This window comes from Vicia villosa, linkage group LG2 (genome assembly GCF_029867415.1).
Source record: "Vicia villosa cultivar HV-30 ecotype Madison, WI linkage group LG2, Vvil1.0, whole genome shotgun sequence".
In the NCBI taxonomy this organism is placed as follows: Eukaryota; Viridiplantae; Streptophyta; class Magnoliopsida; order Fabales; family Fabaceae; genus Vicia; species Vicia villosa.
Genome location: NC_081181.1, coordinates 15338941 through 15348490, shown reverse-complemented (window position 1 = coordinate 15348490; position 9550 = coordinate 15338941). Strand labels below are relative to the sequence as shown.

General features: G+C 34.2%; 1 protein-coding gene across 1 annotated transcript; it reads left to right on the top strand.

Moving 5' to 3' along the window:
* The first annotated feature begins 1076 nt into the window (after positions 1-1076).
* Positions 1077-6548, top strand: LOC131648624 (ethylene-responsive transcription factor ERN2-like). Its single transcript, XM_058918365.1, has 3 exons — positions 1077-1590; positions 1639-2063; positions 6228-6548. The coding sequence occupies exons 1-3, from the start codon at positions 1077-1079 to the stop codon at positions 6546-6548; spliced, it is 1260 nt and encodes a 419-aa protein (XP_058774348.1).
* Positions 6549-9550: the final 3002 nt, after the last annotated feature.

Sequence of the window (9550 nt, the reverse complement as noted above, 5' to 3'; positions counted from 1 at the left end):
AATAAACCTTTTTTTTTAAATTATAAATTTTATAAATATCAATAATTTGTTTATGTTAAATATATATAAATATAAATGTTAAGAGTCTCACATCGGATAATATATGGCATGAACATGCCCTTATAAGTGGGGCAATCATCAACCTACACATCGGATAATCAAAAAAATAAAATTAATTAAATACAATTAATTTTTTTGATTTCATATACAATCAAAGTAAAATTTACTATAATATTCTTAGTCATATTTTATTAGTATTAATTAACTACCAATATTAAATATTTTTGAATTAAATCAAAAATAAATTGATAATACAAATATTAATTAATTAAAAGTTAATAATATTTTGCTTATAATAATAATTAAGATTTAATGTTACTTTTTGTTTATTATAGTGACTGGAAGGAGTAATTTTTATGTAATTAACTCAACTAACATATAATATATCTTAAAGTTTATTTTAATTTTGATAAACTTAATAATTAAAAAAAATTTCAATAAATAAATCTAGATATTTATAGATTTTTTTTGGCTATAAAAAAAGAATTTAATTAAAATATTCTAATTGACTTTTATTTTAATTTTTATTAGTAATTTATTTCAATGGTGCATTGGTGATGAAGCACCGATGGTGTAAAATTTTTGAATTAATCTCATAATAAAAACTATAGACTTTAATTTTTAAAATGAAGAGTTAAAAACTCTAAGCAACTACAGTATTATAGTTGGGACAAAAGGAAACACAAAGTACAGGCAGAAGAAATTATAATGATGCCATGCCTTTGCCATGCATGCACAATGTGCAGGTCGATTGCTTATCAATCTAGCCCTATAGCATTCCCCACCTTTAAACATACCTATAACCCTTTTTAAACCACAATTAACATTTTCTCTTTGTTTTTTCCTTCCTTTCTCCCTCACCAACTTAATTCACTTTATAATTTCATTTATAATAATAAAAAACATTTCTTTATTATTAAAAAATCTCTATAAATAAGCCCAAACGACACAAACTCCTTCATTCTTCTTATTCATAAGCTTCAACCTTTCGCAATCAACTTTTTCAATATTTTATCATGGAACAATCACTTCAACGCTTCAACGGAATATCTCCGACGGAGGAACCAGAAAACCACCGCCGCCACAAAAAAACCCCATCCTCCGCCGTACCAACAAACAAAGCCGGCAGCTCAATACGATACCGCGGAGTCCGACGCCGACCATGGGGCCGTTACGCAGCCGAAATAAGAGATCCACACTCCAAAGAACGCCGCTGGCTTGGTACCTTCGATACTGCCGAGCAAGCCGCCTGTGCCTACGACTGCGCCGCCATATCCATGCGCGGTTCTAAAGCTAGAACCAATTTCTTTAACCCCGAAACCGAAACCACCGAACATCATCATCTTCATCATCATCAACAACAGCAACATTGTCTTTTTCATTCTTTCAATGTTTCAAAACAGCAACAATCTCAACACCGCCACGTCAGCAAGTTCAACGGTGTTGATTATCTTAACCAACACTTTCATAGCAAAACCATTAACAGTACTATTTCTTCTTCAGCTTCAGCTTCAGTTTCTACAGATTCAGGTTCAGTTTCTATGGTTGATGTTATAAACCAAGGTTGTTATGGTAAAGATAATGTTACTACTGAAAACATTATCGATGATGATGATGCTGACTCGGATTTTTTTCCGAGAGAATCATCTGGTTTGTTGGAAGAGATTGTTCATAAGTTTATGAAAAGTTCGAAAACAACAAATAGTGAAAAGAAGATGAAAACTGAAACTTTTGCAGGTTCAGTTTCTCAACCAATACTATCTCATTCTCATCATCATAACATGCTTCCTGATAATGAGAGTTTTGGTTATGTTTCTTTTGATCAACAACATCAAGGTTTTCCAATGCAACAGTTTGAGAGTTTTGATAATGGGTTTAACTTTAACAACAATGTGGCTATGTGTGTTGAGGGAAATAGTTATCATGCAGCAGAGTGTTCTATAATGGATGATGTGTTTTACTATCCTGAACTTTTTCATTCTTTTGCTACTAGGATTCAAAATGTCTAACCTAATCTATATATTTCTATCTTTTATGTTTAATTAAACTAGTTAACTTAAGATTAGGTAATTTTATTTAATCTATCATGTACTTGGAGTCTTTGTTTGTAGGGTTTTTTTTATTATGATTTGTAGGTCAAAAAAGGTTAATATATTATTGAACTAAAAGTCCAAATTAACAGTTGTTTATTTAAGCATGCTGTTTTTCTTTTATTAATGAATAGTTCTTCAAATTTAGTTCATTTGTTTCTGTTTGTTTAGATTTGACTGCTTACTCTATTCTTTTTTTTTTCTTTTCTTTTGTTGATAGATTTCAATTTTTTTAAAAATAAAATTCTGCCTTATTTTTTATTTAAATTTTTTGGACTTTTGCCATATTAAACATTATGATAAATTTTGTATGAAAAAAAGTATTAGTGATTTAACAAAATTGTTATTCATTTATGATATTAAAAAATTAATTTAAAATATTAATAGTAGATATACTAATAAATAAAATAGAAAAATAGATATTAATCATTTATAAGTATTATAAAAGATATATACTTATAATAAAAAATGGAGGAAATAAAAACTTATTATGATACTAATTGTTTGACATGTTTCATTGATTAAAAAGACAAAAAGTTAATAAAATTTTATTTTAAAAAGACTTTATTCTCCTTACGATTGTATTAAATTCAACATCAATTGAACAACTTACCCCCACAATATATATAAATGAAATTTAACATGATATATGGAAACACATTAATAAGTTCTGAATAATTAAAAATATCTATTAAATGTAAATAACATCATAACCCTACAAACTAGTTATTTTTTTATCAAATTCAACCTAGTTATTTCTTTATCAAATTCAACAATGCACGCTACTATTTTATCAAATGTCATGGGACGAACCAGACTTAAACAAATAGTCCAAAAATATTTTTTTAAGGTCGCATTGATTTAATCGGTCCTTTGTAATATAATGATAAATTATCAACAACATTGATTCTCTCTTCATTGTTGTTTTGAAGTTGCATGTTGGTGAATTGAACGTGTTCAACATCATCGATTGACGACGGATGGTGATACTCAATATTAACCGCCTTTCTTCTATTGCAATGGTTGAGACTATGGTTTATTTAGTTGGTCATTACTACGGAAAATCTATTTAACAACAGTTGGAAAATATATATAATCACATGGATTCATGCGTTGTTATGTAGAGTGTTGTTGTAGATGTGTTACTTACAATCATGGTCTTGGGTTAGTTAACTCAATCGTTATGATAGATCTAATGCAAAAGAATGTGAAATAAATGATGAGATGCAAACAATCCAAAAAATGTTAATTTTTATGATTTAGTTTTCAAATACAACTTAATTTTTAGATTATAAGTTTCTATGTTAATTTAAATGAATGTATTTTCAGTGAAATATTAATGAAACAAACAATCTACATAGCATGTAATAAACTATACTTCATCTAGTGTCAATATAATAAACTATATTTCATCTACAAATACATGCAACAACATAAAAAAATATACATTTTAGGACGCACCTTTTATAAAAAAAGTATCGTGAAAATGGAACAATTATGAAGTTCATGTAGTTTGTGAAGTTATGCAAAAGAAATATAAAGGTGGATGAAGTTTCCACAACAACTTCATACTTATATTTTTTTCATAGCTACGCAAACTATATGTATGATAGTCACGCATGCACTTTATTAAGGTGGTGAAGACTAATATGATAAAATCATGACAACAAATGTTTATCAACAACAACATACAACAGCAACAAAACTTATGACGATGAAGAAGAGAATATTATGAAAATCACGTGAAAAACATCTTGTTTGTGAAGCTATGAAGAAAAAGTACAAGGTGGATGAAGTTTCCATCATAGCTTCATGCTTCTTGTACTTTTTTCCATAGCTACACAAACAATATGTACCATAGCCAAAGTATGGTCTTACTTAAGGTAGTGAAGACGAATCTGAAAAAATGAGAACAATTAATCAACAAAAATAACATGCAACAAACGAGATAATGGGGAACTATCTAACAATAAGATGTAAGAAGAAGAATACCTTAACGTATGAAGCACAAAATTCACGGATAATGGCGAAAAAAGAAGAGAAAAAATGGGTGTTAGGGTTTCATTGCGAAGGAAATAGTGCTACTGTCAATAAGTGATAGTTAATTCGCTTATATATGGGTAAATTATTTCACAACGGCTATCTATCAACCGTATTGATAAGTATTTATTTCTTATAAATATATCACAACGGTGAAACTTATCAACCGTAATCATATCCCTTTAAATTTTTTATATAAAAATAAATAAAAAATAAAAGATGCACTTTAACATTAAAGGAATAATATATATGATGAAGCTGAGGTTCGAACCCATGAAAGCTTGATGGTTTTACCACGGTTGGCTGCTCAATCATTGTTATATACAATTAATTTTTAATCAAAAAACAAAATTAATATGGTAGAGCCTTATTGTGAAGAACCGTGCTGACCAAGACATTATTGTTTACGCGTTTCGTAGTAGTGGATCTTTCAAATTATACAGTGTAACTGATCGGTCACCATTTCTATTAAGTTTCTGTCTTTCATCCGGCACAAATTCATCATTTCAGTAACACGTTTGGTTGTTGTTATTGCTTTTAAGTTAAGTTTATCATGTTTATTAATTTACAGTATTGCATTGCATTTTGTTTAAGGTTTATGTCAAAAGATCTTCTTTATGCCTTTGTTGGATAGTGTTAGTGTTGCAGGTTGATGCGTGTGATCAGAGGAACTAATGGTAGGACTTTAGGGGCTCTGGAAGGCTGAGAGATTAAAGTTTTTGAAGAATCAGGTGGTCAACACGGGCGCCCGTGTACATCAACACGACCCGTGTTAAAAGCATCAGGACGGGCATGAAAAAGGCTGAAGTCAATGGATCAACACGGGCACCCGTGTGAATCAACACGGCCCGTGTTGATGGGTCTGATGCAGAATTCTTAACCACGTGATTCAGAAGATCTACACGGGCACCCGTGTGAATCAACACGGCCCGTGTAGATGGATGCGTATAAAAACGTCACTTTTTTATCTGTTGTAAGTTGTCAGGTCATTAAGGGTAATTTGGACTTTTTGCTGGCACTGATACTGAAACTACTTAAATGAAGTTTGTGTGAGGAGAAAGGCACTTTTGACATACGAGAAAAGGGAATACAATAGAAGATTGGAGAAAACAAGGGTTTGGGAGAGAAGAAGATCTTCATGAACGGAAGCAATTGAAGATTCAATCTCCTCCACTTTCTTGTAATGTCTTTATTCCATATTTTGTTTTCTTTGAATACTATCAGTAGCTAAACCCCTCAATGCTAGGGGGGTGGTTCTGATTTTACTTTGTGATGACTCTGAGTTTGTAATTGCAATAGCAATCATGTTTTTCGTTGTTAATTTATTCTCTTGATGTTTTTAATGCGTTTACTTTCAGATAAATTGGAATTGATGTATGATTATCATTTAGGTTAGACCACCCTTGATAATGCTTTCATGAGAATATGCTATAATAGATATTACCTAGGACTAGGAATACCTTATAGCAATCGGATATTCTTGATAACTTAATTGCTTGATTTCATCGTAAATTTCTAAGGACTTAGGGTTTAGGATGAAAGATCAAAGGTTTTTTCACTAAGGACTTAGGATAAAACAACCTTAAGAACCGGTAATTGATTATTGAAAGTAAGTTGTTGCAATAGAAATTCCAGAGTTGTTACAGAGTGAATCTTCCACTATCCCTAGCATGTTACTCATATTTGTTAAAGAGTCAATCTCATTTACTACTTATTCTACTTTTCGCTAAGTTACAATCACCAAACAAAACCCAATTGAAGTTTTTGTTTAATTGAACTTTGAATTGAACTCATTATTCCTACGCAGTCCCTGAGATTGATATTCGGGGGATTTTCCCTATTATTACAAGAGGAAAAATAGTACACTTACTATTTTACCGATCAAGTTTTTGGCGTCGTTGCTGGGGACTACCATAATATTGAGTTTAAGTTTAGTTCAGTTAGAATTTTTTTGCTCTGCAACTAAAATTTTATTTTTTTGTATTGTTAATTTTTTGGTTTCGCTAATCCGTTTCTAATCCTTGTATGTGAGGAAAGCCCTCAGCTGATTTACCTTTTGACACAGAACCAGAGAGGACTTTACGAGCAAGACTCCGAAGAGCTAAGCAAGAAAGACTGGCAGCATCCGAAGGAAATCCAACAATACCAGAAATAGAGGAAGAGGTTTCGGTTCATCCAGAGCATTCCGATTCAGACGCCGAGACAATTCCTGAGACAATGGCAGCTAATCCACCCCCACCAGTCGAGAGGCTTCTTGGTGACTATGGTGGAAATAATGCACCGGCTGGTAGAATGGCAATTGTGAACCAACCGGTGAATGCGGCACACTTTCAGCTGTATCCCAGCACTATCATTTAACTGGAAAGACGGTCTTTTTCTAGAAGGGTGAACGAAGATGCAAATAAACATCTTCAACGGTTTCTGACTATGAGTACCACTTTGAAGATAGATGGGCATAGTGAGGAAGCAAAGAGGTTACATATGTTCCCTTTCACCTTAACTGATGAGGCTGAAGAATGGTTTTATTCCCTACCTGCAGGGAGTATTACTACTTGGGAAGAGATGGAGAAGGCTTTTCTGAATGAATACTTTCCTGCATCAGTGCCATTGAGAAAAAGATATGAAATTCTAAATTTCAAGCAGAAAGAGGGTGAGTCGCTAGGGGATACTTATAAAAGATTCAAAAGACTTCTAGTGGCTTGTCCTACTCACAATATGGATGATACTAAGCAGATGCTGATGTTCGTTAATGGTCTCAAACTCAAGATAAGGCAAATTCTAGATTCAACTGCCGATGGCTCATCTAACTTTGCAACAGCCACTTGTATGAAGAAGATCATTGAAGCAATTGCCGCAAATGAGCATTTGGAGCTATATGACAAGGTTACAAGCATGCTTGAGGGAGTGATTAACCTAGAGCTGGAAGCTAACAAGCAGGTAAAAATTGAAGAGACAGTTGCTGCAGAGGTGGAAAAGAGGTTGAAAGCACTGAACATAGATACTCAGAAAGTGGCTCAAGTCCAACAAACACCAAGCGCTATTTGTGAGATTTGTAATGGACCACACAAAACGGTTCATTGTCTTGCAACTCCACAACAGATTGAGGGGATCAAGTTTTTGAAGCAGAACAATCCTTATTCTAACACCTACAATCCAGGGTGGAAGAATCATCTCAACTTCTCGTGGAAAGATTAGCAACAACAAGCTCCGCAGAAGGCAGAGTGGGAAGTGGCTATAGAAAAGATGGCTACATATAACTCTCAATTCCAATAAGAGACAAGGAACAACCACAAGAACACAACTGCGTCAATCAGAAATTTGGAGGTTCAAGTGGGTCAGATAGCACAACATCTGTCTCTACAGACACAAAGTACTCTTTCGAGCTCAACTGTGATATACCCGAAAAATCAAGAGAATGTGAATGCTGTCACAACAAGAAGTCAGAAGGTGTCTGGATCTGAAGAGGTAAAGTAAAATGATGACGACGTCGTCATAGAGGTGGATTTGGAAGTGAGGGAAATTGAGAAAAGACACAAAGAATTCGTGACACCGGTAAAGCCAAATGAAGAAAAAATTAAAAAAGAGGCTAAACCGGTGATCAAGTTGCCATTCCCTACTAGAGTGGCAAAGAAGGATTCAAAAGAGAAAGAGTTTGAGAAGTTCACTACATTGTTCAAGAAGTTAGAGATAAATTTGCCCTTCTTTGAAGCACTTGAGCAAATGTCGTTGTACAAAAAATTTATGAAAGATGTAATTGCAAAGAAGAAGCCAACGGGAGATGAACAAAAGAGAGTACCTGAAAATTGCGGGAGAATCTCACCGGAAAGGAGAATCCCAATTAAGAAGAAAGATCCTGGAGCGGTTGCAATACCATGCACCATCAACGACATAAATTTTCCCAAGGTTTTGATCGATTCAGGTGCTAGTGTGAGTTTGATGCCTTTATCCATTTTCAAAAAGTTGGGTATTAGAACAGTAAGGGAAAAGGAACAAAGCTTAAATTTGCGGATCACACCATCAAACAAGCGTACGAGGTGGCTGAAGACGTGTTGGTGGAAATTGACAGATTCATTTTTCCAGTGGACTTTTAGATCATGGATATTCCTGAAGAATAAGAAACGCCTATCATTCTGGGTCGACCATTCATGCTTACTAGTGGATGCAACATTGATATTGAAACAGGTGCTCTGACCCTGAAATATTTTGATGAGAAGGTAACCCTAAAAGTGTCTGACATCAGGAAACAGAGTGAAGGAATGGGACATCAACCTACAGTTGGCATGATCAAACTTGGAGAATGGATGAAAAGTTCAACACCAAGTCCAAAAAAAGTTTCAGCCACAGTCTCCAATAAGGTATTCTATGAAGCTTTTGTTCCGAAGTTCACGCCCAAGGTGAAGGTAGAAAGGGTGACAAGGTTGAAAGTGACATAAAGCACAAAGTTTCCCAAAATTTTAAGCTTCATGAATTCTTGGTTGCTGAAAGGAAATGAGACAAGGTGTGGAAGAGGAAGTACCCTCCCTAATGGGGATGGACCGTTGAGCCAGACGACGTTAAACGAAGCGCTACGTGGGAGGCAACCCATATTTTTATTAACGGAGTTTTCCGTTTTCTTTTGTTTTGTTTTCAGGCAATAAATGGGGCATTACTAATGAAAGCTATGAAGCGAAAATTGGTAGGGCATCACCCTCTGTAAGTCACCCTTCTTACTCTTGTTCGAAAACATAGAGGCCAATGTTTAGTTCAGATGTGGGGGGGTTTTCTTTTGGTTTTCTTCCATTGCTTTTATTTCATTTTATGCATTTCTTATTTTTGGTTTTGTTTTTGTTTTAGCTATTGTGTTACAGATTGATTGATAGTTGCTGGATGAATTTGGGATTAATAGCTAGTGGATGAAAGATCCTCCCCGTACTTGATCTCCCGAGGCACCCCGGAAGTTAATACAGCCAAGAAAAGAGAAAAGTAAAGGTTGGACGCAATTTGGAGACACCAGACTAGAATGGTTGTATGGTATACCCGAGTCGGAAAAGAAACCACATGACACGAGGAGGCTTCAGAGCTTGTAAGCTTAACCAACATGGTGGGAGTACAAAGGCCAAACACCAAAATATCATCATGAGATTTCAGTCAGGTATGACTTTATCACTTTGATTTTGCGTATGCTCTTTTGACACAGCACAACATGAAGACAGACACTGAGACAAGTTGTTTGTTTTAACCCTTAGACTTTCTAGCCATCCTTTACTTTATGTTTACCCTTTGTGAACCCCCGTTGAGCCTTAGCCTTTTTGTTTGAAATAAACGCCTGGTTAACCCTTAACCATACACTTCCTACCCTTGCTCGGCATGATTGTTGTAAA

Bases quoted from the DNA above. Each gene is read 5' to 3' on its own strand.
- LOC131648624 (XM_058918365.1), top strand. From the start codon at position 1,077: ATGGAACAATCACTTCAACGCTTCAACGGAATATCTCCGACGGAGGAA. The intron at 1,591-1,638 runs GTTCAGTTTCTA...GTTATGGTAAAG, and splicing joins TTCAGTTTCTACAGATTCAG to ATAATGTTACTACTGAAAAC. The intron at 2,064-6,227 runs GTCTAACCTAAT...ATGTGAGGAAAG, and splicing joins TTGCTACTAGGATTCAAAAT to CCCTCAGCTGATTTACCTTT.